Source organism: Saccoglossus kowalevskii, chromosome 3 (assembly GCF_978046115.1).
Source record: "Saccoglossus kowalevskii chromosome 3, keSacKowa6.1, whole genome shotgun sequence".
Classification (NCBI taxonomy): Eukaryota; Metazoa; Hemichordata; class Enteropneusta; family Harrimaniidae; genus Saccoglossus; species Saccoglossus kowalevskii.
This window is the reverse complement of record NC_140643.1, coordinates 24412069-24431944: the sequence shown is the minus strand read 5'-3', so window position 1 is coordinate 24431944 and position 19876 is coordinate 24412069. Positions and strand designations below refer to the sequence as shown.

Sequence of the window (19876 nt, the reverse complement as noted above, 5' to 3'; positions counted from 1 at the left end):
GATACACAAAAGTTTGTATCTCCCCGACCCAGTGCAATATATCCGGTTAGAATCAAAGCTCACGTGTCCCTTATTTGAGGGACCAGATTCTGCCGTAAATTCGGGATGGGATTTAGAAAAAAAATAAAATGGGACTTTTAAGGTGTATGTTGGCGTCATTTTCGGACATTTCAATCATTCCTGATGCCTAAAATAGAGTCTAAGTTTTACCGTAGTCATTGACGCCTATTCAAGAGTATGATGTTTATTGTGACTAGCGTGAATGGGTAAGCTTCGTTTCGACAATGAGCAGTTATCACTGTAAACAATGTTAAATTATTCTTCACATGCTCAGTTTATTTTTTGAGAACAATTATTTAAAAATAAAATCTCTCAGTCAATCAGAAACTCGGATTCACGCCTTCAGGGAAAGTCATGTTTGGACGCTCACATCAATTTTGTTTTTCGTTCGGTGAGCTGATGCCTTCAGTGTAGCTTTTGCCTCTTCCGACATAGAAATCATCTGAATCTTCTTTCTACCTCTCTTTCTTTTCACACCACGCATAATGTAATGATAAAAATTAGGAAAAAACGCTGAGGAAATATAATGTTTGGTTTGCTAGCGAGCGAGAACTGATTTGAGAATAATTGCACATGCGCATGAATTGAATGAACTATGACCCGTACAATCTCGATTTGCATATTGTCAATCAAAGGTCCTGTTATTTGGTTACTCATGCAAATTAGGCAATTGGACATAAACATTGCCAGGTGTGAGTGTTTTTTATTTTTAACCAGAAAATAAACAGCAATTTTAACGGTGTTCCAATAAGAATTCAAATTTTCACAGAATGTTCTTTAGATAAAAATCTATATAAAAAACGAAAAAAACTATTTTTGATTGAAATTCACCAATAAACTGCATCTCTACCTTAATATGAAAAATGAAAATGATATGTTTGTGTAAACCCAATATGCATGAGCTGATACAAAGTTTGAATAAGATCAGTGTTCCGGTCACACATCAATTATTTGGCAAAATAGTTATTTTGATAAATTTGATCAAAAAAAACACAATCTACAGTAGTACCTGCGAGTATAATACTTGTGTGCATACTTTAATCTAAAACAGGAGACATGCATCTATCGGCGAGGAATCAACATAAACATTAATAAAAACAAAATGCCTACAAAGTTGATACAAAGTTTAACTGAAATCACCACATTTATCTGCTATAATAGACATGTTTACAATTTACAGCAATTTAAAAATTTTTCAGACAAAATAGCTGTCAATTTTCAATGAATTCATTTTAATTTTTGGAAGAGGAAAGACTATTCCAAAATGGAACTACAGTCAAACCTGTGTTAACGACCACCTGGAAAGTGGCCATATGTTACGTCCAGATTACTGAGTACGCAATCTTTAGGGCTAATAGACAGGGGTACCATCGCAACTTGGTTTGTGAAGTTGCGAAAAAAGTAAAAAAAAAAAGTTGAATATCATCTGAATGTAACGTCTAGAGACTGGAAAGATTTTAACAACAAGTTAAATCAAAGAAAGCTTAGAAAGAACTCCCATGTGCTGAGAGTATTGGAGACACATTAAATATAATTCGAAATTACTTAGCTGAAAACTAATTATGCAAATCAGAAAATTAATATGACCAGATTTGAGTGTAAAACTAATGAGGTCTGCGCAATGTAACAGAACCAAAAAATTATGAATTATTATGCTTATTAGGGAATTAATATGAACAGATTTTTACCCCAAACTAATTAGGTTTGTACATTGTCCTAGAGCATCTTTGTACTAAGTTTCATTGAAATGGAATAATTAACACCGCGAAAACTCCAAAATTTCGACCCCTCTAAAAATTTGACCGCCTATTTATTTGCCGGGTTTCGGTGTTTTATTTACCTCCAAATTTTCGACTCCACTAAAAATTGCCGACTCATTCTTATTCGAAAATTGCGACCAGTTTTAGTTTTCCCCCAAACGAAAAAAAAACCGATGTGAGCGTTCAAACGGGACCTTCCTCAAAGGCATGAATCCGGGTTTCTGATTGACTGAGAGATTTTTATTTTATTGGTAACGAAAATATATTCTAAATAAACGAAGTTTCAAATAAAAACGAACACAAAAATCTCGGCATGCTGCGTTTCTGAATTGTTGATTATTACTGTACTCAGTAGTGATTATAATAATGTACACAAAATAAATTTGTTGAATGGTTATGAAATACAAATAAAAGTCAACTTAGTTTCATCGTAAGCGAATGATTCCGGTCTCGTATAAACGTTTGATGCTGTAGGATATCCGCCATGTTCTCTTAGGTCAAATAGGTCAAATCGCTAATTAACCAATCAAAAAGCTGGATGATGCGAAAACGGCATGATTTTTTTTAAATAAAAAAATTAGTTGTTTTTAAAAAATAAACTGGTCATCTGAAGAATAATTTAACATTGTTCACAGTGATAACAGCTCATTCTCGAAAGGAAGCTTACCCGCTCACGCTAGTCACGATAAAAATCATACACGTGTACTCTTGAATAGACAGACGTCAATGACTACGGTAAAACTTAGACTCTATTTTAGCCGGCAGGATTGATTGAAATGTCCGAAAAATGACGCCAAAATACACCTTAAAAGTCCCATTTTATTTTCTTAAATCCCATTATATTTTTTAATCCAAGGGCGAATTTACGGCAGAATTTGGTCCCTCAAATCACCGGTACGGTGCTCAAATAAGGGACACGTGAGCTTTGATTCTAACCGGATACATTGCACTGGGTCGGGGAGATCGTTTGCTAAACTTCCATGTATCTTTTGTCCAATGGGTACCTGTACTTCGAACATTCACAAGTTTTCCTAGGTAGTGCGAGACAGCTTTGTCTTTTGACCTATTAGTTTTGTGCTGACCTCTTCTCCGCGTCTTGATGTTTTGTTTTGCTTGTCATAATACTCACTGATTGATGACTTTGTTTAGATTTTGAGTTACAACTCGGCCACGACCTTTGCTTTTACCGTGAAACATGAGGAAGTTTACGTCAATTGACGGACATTGCATTTTTTAAAAACTAATGAAGCACACTGTCTATCATCCCCATTTTTTTTTGCTGATTTCTATTCTGAAAAATTCGACCGTCCGAAAATGCACCTTAATTTTGACTCTAAAAACACGTCACATTTCTAACACAAATTATTTAAAACCAGTCGAAATTTTGGAGTTTTTACGGTACTTTAGATATCAGTGTGAAAGATTAAAATTGGTTAATTATGCAAATTAGGTAATTAATATGTACAGATTTTAACCCACAATTATTCAGGTCTGTCTATTGTCCTACAGCATCCATGTACATTCATTGATATGTGATGTATAGTACCTGAGATATCAGTGTGAAAGTTGGTTAATTATGCAAATTAGGTGATTAATATGCACAAATATTTACCGGAAACTAATTGGGTCTGCATAATTCTAGATTCATTGAAATATGATGATTAGTACTTTAGATATCAGTAGAAAAGCTGAAAATTAATTATGCAAATTAGGTAATTAATATGCACAATTATTTACCCTAAAACTAATCAGGTCTCTGCATAGTCCTAAAGGATCTATGTACCAAGTTTCATTGAAATGCGATGATTAGTACTTGAGATACCCGTGGAAAAGCTGAAAATTAACTAATTATGCAAATTAGGTGATTAATATGCACAAATATTTATCGAAAACAATCAATCTCTGCATAGTCCTTGAGTATGTAAGTACCAAGTTTCATTGAAATGTAATGCTAACTACTTATATCAAATGCTGAAAATTAATTAATTATGCAAATTAGGTAATTAATATGTACTGATATTACCATAAAAACTATCAGGTCTGTGCAGTGTCGTATGACATCTATGTACCAAGTTTCATTGAAATGTGATGATTAGTACTTGAGATATCAGTGGAAAAACCGAAAATTGACTAATCATTATGCAAATTAGGTAATTAGTATCCACGGATTATTACCAAAAACTAATCAAAACCTAGCATTAGTTCAGAGCATCTATGTACCAAGTTTCATCAAAATCCAATGAGTGGTTGTTTAGATATCAGTGGAACAGTCATGGAACCACTAAAAAATAGCTAATTATCATGCAAATTAGGTAATTAATATGCACGGATTTTTACCAAAAATTAATCAAATCTGCGCATATGTTCAGAGCATCTATGTACCAAGTTTCATCAAAATCCAATGAGTGGTTCTTTAGATATCAGTGGAACAGTCATAGAACAGCTAAAAATTAGCTAATTATCATGCAAATTAGGTAATTAACGAGCATGGATTTTTACCAAAACCTAATCAAATCTGCGCATTGGCCCAGAGCATCTATGCACCAAGTTTCATCAAAAACCAATGTATGGTTCTTGAGATAGCAGTGGAACAGTCGGACACACATACATACACACATACACACATACACACATACACACATACAGACACACTAACTGCAAAGACTCCCATTTTGTGCTTCGCACATGGGAGTCAAACAGTTTCATTCAAAGTTTGAAATGAAAAACTAGCTTGTTACCGATCAGTACTACCCCCGGTATACTATCGATCCCCAGCCGGCCAGCGGCACTTCTGTGAACTGTCTCGCACATGAAGAGCAAATTCCCCCCGTCTCGAAAACAAAAAAAATGAACCAGTTTTATTAAATGAGAGACGTTTTATTTACCTTGTCGACATGAAATATTCAAACAAAATAATAAAACATTCGTTTATTTAGTTTTCATCGCGGGATTGCAAAATCCGACCTATTTTGGCCGCCATGTTGTTTGTTGTTGATCGTTATAAATTATGCTAATGAAGCTAGCACATGGCATTGTGTCAACACAGGTGGCGCTATTCAGCACAGAATTGGTTGGTTTACGGCGATCTGCGTGTCAATGAGCGCATGGGCAAAACGTATTGTTACTGAGGGGTCATCTCGGGGTTATTTTCAACGAAAGATGTTTTCTATTTTGATCCTCTTTTTTTTATAAACTGTAATATCAATATTTCGCAATCGAGAAAATTCGTTTGGGCAGTTTTGACACGTCAATGCTTGCAACAATTAACTGTAAAATTGCGTGTACGATCACCGTGTTTCATTTCCGGTTCGTTTGATTTTCTGATTCAACACCGAGAGTTGGAGCAATCGTTATGAGTTTGGTCAATTTTGTTTATTACCAATGCTTCTTCATTTTTAATGCTTGTTTGTTTTTTCAATCACGGCAACTTTGCCTGTGCATTTTGCCACAGTGTACAATCGACAATACTAACGGTGGGACTGATTACCGCCTGTGATGGAATATGTGTAAGAGACTGGGGAATAAGACTGCTTGGCGAGAGTGTGAAAGTCCGAGCTGAAACGCCAATGCGGCCGATCGTTGACAATCGTTCTTATGCATTAAATACACCAATGAATCCATGGGCAGAATCACTTGGTTTCAGTGAATTTACATGATATAATTTGTAGTAAAAAAGTAAACCTGTAATTATCCAGATGAAAATGAGTGACTTTTATTAAAAAAGACATATTCATTGTAGGTTTGTTTTTATGTATTGCTTATGATCTCCCTTAAAATTCCGATCCTAATTAATATTCATGATTAAATGAATAAATTAGGCCACCTCCATATAAAGACCACCTGTCTATAAAGGACAGTTTGGCTCAGTCCACTGACTGTCCTTTATAGACAGGTTTGACTGTATTTTGTAAGTGGTCCCTGAACTTAGCTTTGGTGTTCAAAGGGTTAAAAAGTTGCTGAGTGACACAACTTTGCTGTCTGACATACTTTGGAAAATTCCGATGTTTATCCCAAAATTCGCACCTTTGCTGAACCAGATATATACCTTTCTGAGAAAACAGCTGCGTCGGTTTTGAATACGATCAAGAAATTCAGTTTTGCGTACCACTAAACAAGCACAAGATATGTAACTGGCTCCCCAAATAATTTCCAGATTTTTTTTTATACATACCTTTGGTATCAACAAAGCCTCCCATTTGGGGATGAGGAAAAACTTGAGCCCATCTGCCGAACCAGGTAGTGTGACTCCACGAATCAGTAGTATAGTGATGACAACATAGGGAAATGTCGCCGTGAAATAGACCACCTAAATATCAAAAAAAATATAATTTACATCATTAGCACATAATTATAAATTAAGATTAACAAATCAATTTCAAATCAATTGTTACAATCACTATCATTAATTCATATAGGTGGTCAGCGCCTATAGATAACTTTTCCAATATCCTCGTGTTATAGTTTTCATAAATAATTATTAATAGAATTAAAAGTTCTTTAAAATTCAGGTTCTATGAGAAATATGATATTCATTTTTAAATATGTATTTTTTGTACTGTTTTTAAACAATTTAATTCATTTTCAGTTTCACTCATGACGGATCATGTGATATAATGGTGGATCATACTTTTATGCAGGATTTGCCCATATACGGTGATAGTGAATCATGTGACAAGATTACCCATATGTGGGGATACTGAATCATGTGACGAGATTACCGGTATATGGTGATAGTGAATCATGCAAGATTACCCATATATGGTGATAGTGAATCATGTGACAAGATTACCCATATATGGTGATGGTGAATCATGTGACAAGATTACCCATATATGGTGATGGTGAATCATGTGACAAGATTACCCATATATGGTAATAGTGAATCATGTGACGAGATTACCCATATATGGCGATAGTGAATCATGTGACAAGATTACCCATATATGGTGATAGTGAATCATGCAAGATTACCCATATACAGTACAGTTCTCGCGGAAGCTTTGGCTTCACTTCAGCTTCACCTTCGCTTCAGCATCGCATCATTATGGCATTGTTATGGCTTCAGCATCGCTTCAATGTCGCGACATTAAAAAGTTAGGCGATTATCGCTTCGCTTCATTGTGGCCTCATTATGGCGACAATGTGGCATCAGCATCGCTTCATCAAACAAAGAAGTACTATACTCATTTCCCCCAAACCTTTTGACCAGTCAATTTCCGTTTTATTTATTTATTCTGCTTTTCATAGATCACGGTTACTAGTTTAGTAACCGTGCATAGATGTTGAACAACCGTCAAAAGTGCAAATACTTTTTGTTTTAACTGTCTATAATTATATGCACGCAATCTGACCCTTTGACCTAGATTTGGCTGGGATTGAATATTTTATTTTAGACAATATTCCGACGCGACGCACTGCTACAAAATGTATTCAACAGAAGTACAACACGGTTGTCTGGGTTTCTTTTCCTGATTGTGTTGAGTTTACGATTTGTATAATTATTGTTGTTTCCCCCCAAGCAGAAGACAAGCCGAAGGACCATGAAGCTAAATAGAATTCCCACGCATGGACGTGGACTGAGTGACAGAAAATATTTCTAAGGCTAAAATAAAAATGACCTACTATTACACCTCTTTGTGTATTTGTCAATTTGTATATATTTGGTATGACCGTATGATCGTAAATACCTAGAAAAATCTCGTCTTTCGTTAATAATTTCATTTGTTTGAAATGTCTACCGACCGTAATTTGTTTCTCCAAACGGTCCCGACGTCCGTCATTCAACACAATCAGCATTTATTTATCGCAATTCATGGGGATCATGTCCCGTAATTTGCGGGCTGTACAACCAAATAATTAAACAAGTACTATTTATTGTATTTTTGTTTTACCTCGCGAAACTACAACAGAGCGTAGAGTTGTCGCGGTTAAATAGTCGCCTTGAAATCGATGGAACTTCAACTACTAGTATCCATTTCTCACCTTGAAATAAAAAAAAATCGAAGAGCATCGGGGGATATATTATTAACCAGTCTTACGAATCGCTAGCTTTATTTTATTCGAATTCATAAAATTCACGAGTATCGACATTTGTTGGCAACTTCTGCGTTAAAATGGTTGAAAATGTGGGTGTGGTTTTTTCGCAAAGTCCTGTTGATAATACGGACAAATATGGTTCTGTGACCCAGGTCGTGCTCCGATCAGGTGACTTTCAGCCAATCAATGATGTTGTAACAAAACATATTTAACGCAAATTGAAGGGTCGTCGTACCATCCAATCTCCATCGTCGATTCACAAAGTTTTGTTTGTGCTGTGACAGGCTTCGCAATTATTCACTGAAAAACATCGGTATATTTTGACAAACGGATGTGATTTTACCTCAGTTAAAAAAAAAGAAAAGAAAAGAAAACAGGGCTGAGATACTAATCAGTTTTGCAAGTTGGGAAATAAGGTAAACCAGACTGGGGTCGATAATTTTCAGTATCGAAGGACTTCCGTGTGAATCATGATTTTCAAATTGTTCATCGGCTGGTCACCAAATATTTACGGCCACACTAAATGGACACGTTTTTTTTCTGAAGCCCAATAAATTATTTCTGCATGTCAAGCGCTATTCGATTTTTTACAGGGCATGTGGCTCGTTTTCATTCGAAAATATGTTTGTAAGAATACTTTTAAAGTACATATAGATCGAGCTCAGATCACTGATCGTGACTTAATTTTGAGAATTGGTTGTCAAATTTTACCAGACCGACGCCACTACAACCATCCAATCATATGTTAGAAATGTACGCACTTGTTTTAGAACTTTGTATCAAGATGACTGGCGACGACGCCGACGCTCCAGGCGGCATACGCGTGTATTGCATGTTTTAGTAGTCCGGGCATGGGGTCGGACTCGGCTAAAACTAAACGAAACACAGAAAAAATACCACCGAAATAAGGAATCTGAATCTGCTCTTCTAGCAGAAAATAAAATGAGCGAAAAAAGGTAAATTTTATAACAAGAACAGTTTCACTTCGTATACAGCAAATTGTGTTGTATCAGAACGAGATTGAATCGTGTGATTTGAATTTATCACGATTTTCCTTCTAGTCAATATGGAACTCGTCACCTTGCCGATTGTAATGTACTTCGCAAAGTTTTTGGTGCCCAATACTCGCAACACTAAAATAATTAAACAAGATATCTTTTTAAAATGTCATTTTACTCTTGATCATATTATTTTATTCGCCTTGAATTTCAAATCGATTACATATCGAACTTCTGTACATGTTTTTGTCTACTGCCCTTCTGCGTGCAAATAATGAGGTCATACTCATGTCACAATAAGTTGAAGCTGATGCCATGTTGATGCCATGAGACTGCGAAGCTGAGGCCACGATGATGCCACAAAATAGCGAGGCGAACATAGCTTCAATTTTCAATGACGCGAAGCTGATGCCACAATGATGCGCTGCTGAGGCGACAATGAAGCCATGCGTAGGCGACAATGATGCCACAAAAGCCAAGGCTTCCGCGAGAACTGTACTGTATGGTGATAGTGAATCATGTGACAAGATTACCCATATATGGTGATAGTGAATCATGTGACAAGATTACCCATTTTTGGTGATAGTGAATCATGCAAGATTACCCATATATGGTGATGGTGAATCATGTGACAAGATTATCCATATATGATAGTGAATCATGTGACAAGATTACCCATATATGGTGATAGTGAATCATGTGACAAGATTACCCATATACGGTGATAGTGAATCATGTGACAAGATTACCCATATATGGTGATAGTGAATCATGTGACAAGATTACCCATATATGGCGATAGTGAATCATGTGACAAGATTACCCATATATGGTGATAGTGAATCATGTGACAAGATTACCCATATATGGTGATAGTGAATCATGTGACAAGATTACCCATATATGGTGATAGTGAATCATGTGACAATATTACCCATATATGGTAATAATGAATCATGTGACAAGATTACCCATATATGGTGATAGTGAATCATGTGACAAGATTACCCATATACGGTGATAGTGAATCATGTGACAAGATTACCCATATATGGTGATAGTGAATCATGTGACAAGATTACCCATATATGGCGATAGTGAATCATGTGACAAGATTACCCATATATGGTGATAGTGAATCATGTGACATGATTACCCATATATGGTGATAGTGAATCATGTGACAAGATTACCCATATATGGTGATAGTGAATCATGTGACAATATTACCCATATATGGTAATAATGAATCATGTGACAAGATTACCCATTTTTGGTGATAGTGAATCATGCAAGATTACCCATATATGGTGATGGTGAATCATGTGACAAGATTATCCATATATGATAGTGAATCATGTGACAAGATTACCCATATATGGTGATAGTGAATCATGTGACAAGATTACCATATATGTTGATAGTGAATCATGTGACGAGATTACCCATATATGGTGATAGTGAATCATGCAAGATTACCCATATATGGTGATGGTGAATCATGTGACAAGATTATCCATATATGGTGAATCATGTGACAAGATTACCCATATATGGTGATGGTGAATCATGTGACAAGATTACCTATATATGGTGATAGTGAATCATGCAAGATTACCGGTATATGGTGATAGTGAATCATGCAAGATTACCATATATGTTGATAGTGAATCATGTGACGAGATTACCCATATATGGTGAATCATGTGACGAGATTACCCATATATGGTGATAGTGATTCATGCATGATTACCTATATATGGTGATGGTGAATCATGTGACAAGATTACCCATATATGGTGATAGTGAATCATGTGACAAGATTACCCATATATGGTGATGGTGAATCATGTGACAAGATTACCCATATATGGTAATAGTGAATCATGTGACGAGATTACCCATATATGGCGATAGTGAATCATGTGACAAGATTACCCATATATGGTGATAGTGAATCATGCAAGATTACCCATATATGGTGATAGTGAATCATGTGACAAGATTACCCATATATGGTGATGGTGAATCATGTGACAAGATTACCCATATACGGTGATAGTGAATCATGTGACAAGATTACCCATATATGGTGATAGTGAATCATGTGACAAGATTACCCATATATGGCTATATTGAATCATGTGACAAGATTACCCATATATGGTGATAGTGAATCATGTGACAAGATTACCCATATATGGTGATAGTGAATCATGTGACAAGATTACCCATATATGGTGATGGTGAATCATGTGACAAGATTACCCATATACGGTGATAGTGAATCATGTGACAAGATTACCCATATATGGTGATAGTGAATCATGTGACAAGATTACCCATATATGGTGATAGTGAATCATGTGACAAGATTACCCATATATGGTGATGGTGAATCATGTGACAAGATTACCCATATACGGTGATAGTGAATCATGTGACAAGATTACCCATATATGGTGATAGTGAATCATGTGACAAGATTACCCATATATGGCTATATTGAATCATGTGACAAGATTACCCATATATGGTGATAGTGAATCATGTGACAAGATTACCCATATATGGTGATAGTGAATCATGTGACAAGATTACCCATATATGGTGATAGTGAATCATGTGACAATATTACCCATATATGGTAATAATGAATCATGTGACGAGATTACCCATATATGGTGATAGTGAATCATGTGACAAGATTACCCATATACGGTGATAGTGAATCATGTGACAAGATTACCCATATATGGTGATAGTGAATCATGTGACAAGCTTACCCATATATGGCGATAGTGAATCATGTGACAAGATTACCCATATATGGTGATAGTGAATCATGTGACAAGATTACCCATATATGGTGATAGTGAATCATGTGACAAGATTACCCATATATGGTGATAGTGAATCATGTGACAATATTACTCATATATGGTAATAATGAATCATGTGACGAGATTACCCATATATGGTGATAGTGAATCATGCAAGATTACCCATATATGGTGATGGTGAATCATGTGACAAGATTATCCATATATGATAGTGAATCATGTGACAAGATTACCCATATATGGTGATAGTGAATCATGTGACAAGATTACCATATATGTTGATAGTGAATCATGTGACGAGATTACCCATATATGGTGATAGTGAATCATGCAAGATTACCCATATATGGTGATGGTGAATCATGTGACAAGATTATCCATATATGATAGTGAATCATGTGACAAGATTACCCATATATGGCGATAGTGAATCATGTGACAAGATTACCCATATATGGTGATAGTGAATCATGTGACAAGATTACCCATATATGGTGATAGTGAATCATGTGACAAGATTACCCATATATGGTGATAGTGAATCATGTGACAATATTACCCATATATGGTAATAATGAATCATGTGACGAGATTACCCATATATGGTGATAGTGAATCATGTGACAAGATTACCCATATACGGTGATAGTGAATCATGTGACAAGATTACCCATATATGGTGATAGTGAATCATGTGACAAGATTACCCATATATGGCGATAGTGAATCATGTGACAAGATTACCCATATATGGTGATAGTGAATCATGTGACATGATTACCCATATATGGTGATAGTGAATCATGTGACAAGATTACCCATATATGGTGATAGTGAATCATGTGACAATATTACCCATATATGGTAATAATGAATCATGTGACAAGATTACCCATTTTTGGTGATAGTGAATCATGCAAGATTACCCATATATGGTGATGGTGAATCATGTGACAAGATTATCCATATATGATAGTGAATCATGTGACAAGATTACCCATATATGGTGATAGTGAATCATGTGACAAGATTACCATATATGTTGATAGTGAATCATGTGACGAGATTACCCATATATGGTGATAGTGAATCATGCAAGATTACCCATATATGGTGATGGTGAATCATGTGACAAGATTATCCATATATGGTGAATCATGTGACAAGATTACCCATATATGGTGATGGTGAATCATGTGACAAGATTACCTATATATGGTGATAGTGAATCATGCAAGATTACCGGTATATGGTGATAGTGAATCATGCAAGATTACCATATATGTTGATAGTGAATCATGTGACGAGATTACCCATATATGGTGATGGTGAATCATGTGACGAGATTACCCATATATGGTGATAGTGATTCATGCATGATTACCTATATATGGTGATGGTGAATCATGTGACAAGATTACCCATATATGGCGATAGTAAATCATGTGACAAGATTACCCATATATGGTGATGGTGAATCATGTGACAAGATTACCCATATATGGTAATAGTGAATCATGTGACGAGATTACCCATATATGGCGATAGTGAATCATGTGACAAGATTACCCATATATGGTGATAGTGAATCATGCAAGATTACCCATATATGGTGATAGTGAATCATGTGACAAGATTACCCATATATGGTGATAGTGAATCATGTGACAAGATTACCCATATACGGTGATAGTGAATCATGTGACAAGATTACCCATATATGGTGATAGTGAATCATGTGACAAGATTACCCATATATGGCTATATTGAATCATGTGACAAGATTACCCATATATGGTGATAGTGAATCATGTGACAAGATTACCCATATATGGTGATAGTGAATCATGTGACAAGATTACCCATATATGGTGATAGTGAATCATGTGACAATATTACCCATATATGGTAATAATGAATCATGTGACGAGATTACCCATATATGGTGATAGTGAATCATGTGACAAGATTACCCATATACGGTGATAGTGAATCATGTGACAAGATTACCCATATATGGTGATAGTGAATCATGTGACAAGCTTACCCATATATGGCGATAGTGAATCATGTGACAAGATTACCCATATATGGCGATAGTGAATCATGTGACAAGATTACCCATATATGGTGATAGTGAATCATGTGACAAGATTACCCATATATGGTGATAGTGAATCATGTGACAATATTACCCATATATGGTAATAATGAATCATGTGACGAGATTACCCATATATGGTGATAGTGAATCAAGCAAGATTACCCATATATGGTGATGGTGAATCATGTGACAAGATTATCCATATATGATAGTGAATCATGTGACAAGATTACCCATATATGGTGATAGTGAATCATGTGACAAGATTACCATATATGTTGATAGTGAATCATGTGACGAGATTACCCATATATGGTGATAGTGAATCATGCAAGATTACCCATATATGGTGATGGTGAATCATGTGACAAGATTATCCATATATGGTGAATCATGTGACAAGATTACCCATATATGGTGATGGTGAATCATGTGACAAGATTACCTATATATGGTGATGGTGAATCATGTGACAAGATTACCCTATATATCTTGTTAGTGAATCATGTGACAAATTACCCATATATGGTGATAGTGAATCATGTCACAAGATTACCCATATATGGTAATAGTGAATCATGTGACGAGATTACCCATATATGGTGATAGTGAATCATGCAAGATTACCCATATATGGTGATGGTAAATCAAGTGACAAGATTACCCATATATGTTGATAGTGAATCATGTGACAAGATTATACCCATATATGGTCTCTGTGAAACATGTAACAAGATTATCCATATATGGTGAATCATGTGACAAGATTACCCATATATGGTGATAGTTATGTTACAATATTACTCATATATGGTGATAGTCTATCATGTGACAAGATTACCCATATATGGTGATGGTGAATCATGTGACAAGATTACCTATATATGGTGATGGTGAATCATGTGACAAGATTACCCTATATATCTTGTTAGTGAATCATGTGACAAATTACCCATATATGGTGATAGTGAATCATGTCACAAGATTACCCATATATGGTAATAGTGAATCATGTGACGAGATTACCCATATATGGTGATAGTGAATCATGCAAGATTACCCATATATGGTGATGGTAAATCAAGTGACAAGATTACCCATATATGTTGATAGTGAATCATGTGACAAGATTATACCCATATATGGTCTCTGTGAAACATGTAACAAGATTATCCATATATGGTGAATCATGTGACAAGATTACCCATATATGGTGATAGTGAATCATGTGACAAGATTACCCATATATGATCATGGTGAATCATGTGACAAGATTACCCATATATGGTGATAGTTATGTTACAATATTACTCATATATGGTGATAGTCTATCATGTGACAAGATTATACATATATGGTGATAGTCGATCATGTGACAAGATTACCCATATATGTTGATAGCAAATCATGCGACAAGATTATACCCATATATGGTGTCTGTGAAACATGCGACAAGATTACCCATATATAGTGATGGTGAATCATGTGACAAGATTACCTATATATGGTCATGGTGAATCATGTGACAAGATTACCCATATAGTCATGGTGAATCACATGACGAGATTACCCATATATGGTGATAGTTATGTGACAATATTACTCGTATATGGTGATGATGAATCATGTGACAAGATTACCCATACAAGGTTATATTGAGGGTGACTTACCCGCCCAGATGACTTTACTCCTTTCATAAGACACAGAAACACGACAACCCATGAGAACAATAAACACAGTGCCAGTTTCCATTGTATGTTGCCCATATTGTCAATGCCGTCGCTGATATTGAGAACATAGTTACTGAAAACAGAGAAAAAAGTAATTGTACACAAGTTCAATTCAACCCCTCCCATCAAAAACAGGGATTTCCACACACAAAAATCTTGAAACCACAGAAAAACCTTTGAAACGTTTACCTCTTAAACAGAAATATACAGGTCTAAACAAGTCATATTAAACCACAATCCCTGTAATTACATGTAGTGCTCGTGACATCACTCAACACATGGCAAATTTTGTGTTCATGTATTTTACACACGTCATAAAAGTGGGTCGCATGGTGAAAAAATAAATTAACTGCATAACATATTACTTTAATAGAAATAAAAAAAAAAAATAATCAAAGAAAGCTTAGAAATAACTCCCGTGTGCTGAGTATTGAAGACACATTAAAAATTAATTAAAAATTACTTGTACACGAGATATTGATGGAAAAGCTGGAAACTAATTATGTAAATCAGGTAACTAATATGAACAGAACAAAAAAATTATGAATTATTATGCTAATTAGAGAATTAATATGAACACATTTCAACCCAAAATTAATCAGGCCTGTCTATTGTCTTAGAGCATTCATGTACCAAATTTTATTCAAATGTGATGATCAGTAATTGAGATATCAGTGTTAATTAATTATTTTAATTAGGTGATTAATGAGCATGAATATTTTCCGAAAACTAATTGGGTCTCTGCATAGTTCTCTTTAAAAGTTTCATTAAAATCCAATTCGTGGTTCTTTATATATCAGTGGAACATTATGCAAATTAGGTAATTAATATCCAATTAAAACTAATCAGATCTCTGCATAGTCCTAGAAGATCTATGTAGCAAGTCTCATTGAAATATGATGATTAGTACTTGAGATAGCAGGCAAAAAGATGAAAATTAACTAATTATGCTAATAAGGTAATTAATATGGACAAATATTTACCCAAAAACCAATCAGGGGTCTGCACAGTCCTTAAGTAACTATGTACCAAGTGTCATTGAAATGTGATGATTACTACTTAAAATATCAAAAGCTGAAAATTAATTAATTATGCAAATTAGGTAATTAATATCTACTGATATTATCCTAGAAACTATCAGGTTTGTGCAGTGTCCTATGACATCTTTGTACCAAGTTTGATTGAAATGTGATGATTAGTACTTGAGATATCAGTGGAAAAACCTAAAATTGATTAATCATTATGCAAATTAGGTAATTAATATTGCACAGATTTTTACCCAAAACTAATCAAATCTGCGCATTAGTTTGGAGCATCTATGTGCCAAGTTTCATCAAAATCAAATGAGTGGTTCTTTAAATATCAGTGGAACAGTCATGGAACAGCTAAAAATCAGCTAATTATCATGCAAATTAAGTAATTAATATGCATGGATTTTTACCAAAACCTAATCAAATCTGCGCATTGGTCCAGAGCATCTATGCACCAAGTTTCATCAAAAATCAATGTATGATTCTTGAGATATTAGTGGAACAGACACAAAGACACACACACACAGACAGACACTAACTGCAAAGACTTTCTTTTTGTGCTTCGCACACGGGAGTCAAAAACGAGTAAATCAAATTTTTATTAAATCACAGAATGAAAAGTGACTCAATATGTACTGTACTGTCTTAAGGTAGCGAGAGGGGAGAGGGGAAAGGGGACTAATAGTTTCATTGTGATTAGGACTTCCTCCCCCATGTTAGTAAACATGCAGCTATGGCAATGTATACGTTTTCAGAAAGCCGAGATACATGAGAATAGGATCATGTATTTTTCATGTTAATATTCACTCAGGGGATTAAGTTATGGAAATCCTCTTAAACATCCTAAAAAAAGATTTTTACCCAGGATTGGCCATTTTTCGTAGTTCGTTCTTTCTAAGAATTTGATTTTTTCAGTGTTGCTTTATAAGATCTTTGCAACTGGGTCTCGTAATCTTTATGTGCCTCAAATCCCGTCAAACTTTATAGACTAAATTTCATGATATTGTGGTCAGAACTTAAAGTCTACGGCTCGCTGGAACGTCTATGAGATGTCAATTTTTAGCCCATTTTGCGATGTATAGATGGTGTTACTTCGTGCATTGTTAGATAAAAAGAAAGTGTTAAAAAATTACATTTTCGATAGTCGCGCTAGTCAAAAATTAGTTTTTGTAAAAACACCATAAAACGTTTGTGTATTTGGCTGTGGATAAACAGATAATTACCAAACGTATACCATTTCATCAGACTTGATACATATACACATATCTTAGCTACGAGCCTATGGAGAGTGTAACGTTATCTGATTTGTGAAAAAACAAAACCATGTTATAACCAACTTTGTATTAAGGTAGCGAGACTATTATTTGTGTTGAAAATTACGATTTTCACATTTATTTATTAATTGATGAAATGCACTATAAACTTTCATGTGATAAAGTCAACATAACATAGAATGTCATGTAAGTTGGTTAAAATGTAGATTTTCTGAAGGGAAGCAAGGCAGCCTCAGTAGTGTTTTCCAGAATCAACAACACAGGTTTAATCTGTGTGCCTATAAGTTTCAAAGATAAACTCAAGACAAAGCAATGTTAGGATGTGTTATCAGTAGCTATCTGACACACAATGAGTGTTTCCAAACATTTGAGTGGTTTGTCTCCGCCCCTGTTTGTTTCACAGATTAGTCATTTGCATATGAATGTGTCAGACACAAGGTCACACAGCCACTGAAAAAAAATCATTTATTTTGGTGTTTTCATATGCCGAATTTATCCAATTATAACTATCCCATTCCTTTATTTTTTTGGTTTCCAATAGCCTTACACATTTGGGTGTCCCTACACATGTTAAAACAGACCTTGATGGGAAAACAAATTGATTGTGCCGATAAACAAGCTTGAAAATCTTTGCTGTTACTTCATGGACGTTTTCTAGGAGTTTATGTTTTTCAAAATACAAGGTCTTTAACAAAAAATAACGTATACTTATTGTCGTCGGATTAACACCAAATTTTCACAGCTTTAAGGTGACAGTGAGAGGAACTTGAATGTGTCCAGACAAACTATTTCATCGATTATTTACCAACGAGTTGTGGTTTGAGTTGGGGGCAATGCGACTAAAACAGTAATTGAAATTCAGCACACTATTTTTTAAAACGCGTTGCTTGAATACAACTGACCAGACACATTCAATTTACCAGACTATTGAACAACTAGGAAAAGTGAAAAAAATACTTCTTATCGCCAGCATAAATGCGTAATTATTTTTTTTACAGAAAAAGTCATTTTTCACCTTTGATTGAGTAACGCGTCGTAGAATGCAGATACGGGCATGCAAAATACACTTGTGAAAAGCTTGAAGTCTGGCGATTCTAAAAATATATACTTTCCTGGGTCTATTTGTAGTCATTTAGTCACAATTAGAAGATGAACCCAAGTATGTAAATAATAGTCCCGCTACCTTAAATGTTAAGGATAAGAAAATTGAACGTAGCCTTGGCTATGGTGAACAGAGATTCATGTGTGGTTGTTTTGTTATGTAATATGTAGATTAGTTGTTTAAACAACTAGAACAATAGTACCCCAATATTCAGTGGAATTCCGGGAAATTTAACAGATTATAGTGGCGTTCACGTTACATGACGAGACTCAGGAACGAGTCACATGTACGAAAACGCGCGTGTGAACTCAGTACATGCCAAGATTTGCTGCTTGAACACTCGGCACAAGCCGAAATCACATCCTCTGTGGTGAATTTAAGATAACTCGTACACTTGTACGAATTCATACTAGTATGACATGACGATGGAGGGAAGTGCAGCTGTATATGGTCAGATAAATGCAGAACGTTGCAATGCATATTTAAGTGTTGCTGCAAATGCTACATCAACGCGAAAAAGTAATTGTTTTTCAAATTTTCTTTGCCGTTCATGTGCATGATGACTCGTAATAACTACCATAACAGCAAATGTATACAATTTCAATATAGCAATGATTATTATTATCATATTCATATCTTTTTTCCATGTTTGGGTCAAATAATAGATAGAAGAATGAGGGCGTGATTTCAGTACGAGCCGAGACAGTCCCAAGCTCGTCCCAAGTAATGCAACTGCTGTAATTCCTCTGCAAACCGCAAAGGGTTACAAATTTCAGCACATGCCAAGATCCCTTAACGTGAACGTAGCACATACTGAGAAATTATATGGACCCCCTCTAGAGTGGTCTAAAGTAAAAAGAATTTTAATATGCGCTAAACTCTTAAGTCTATTTATAGATTCTAATGCATGTATTCACATTCCCACTAAACCTCATTTA

At 35.1% G+C, this 19876-nt stretch overlaps 1 protein-coding gene across 1 annotated transcript in view; it reads right to left on the bottom strand.

Moving 5' to 3' along the window:
• The window catches only part of LOC100367341 (sodium- and chloride-dependent glycine transporter 1-like), a 47581-nt gene that overhangs the window by 15009 nt on the left and 12696 nt on the right, over window positions 1-19876 (bottom strand). Inside the window, exons 5-6 of the mRNA XM_002730398.4 lie at window positions 15472-15604; window positions 5992-6126 (exon numbers count right to left, since the gene is read on the bottom strand). Coding sequence (XP_002730444.2) covers window positions 5992-6126; window positions 15472-15604 — 268 coding nt within the window. The remainder of the gene's footprint in view (window positions 1-5991; window positions 6127-15471; window positions 15605-19876) is intronic.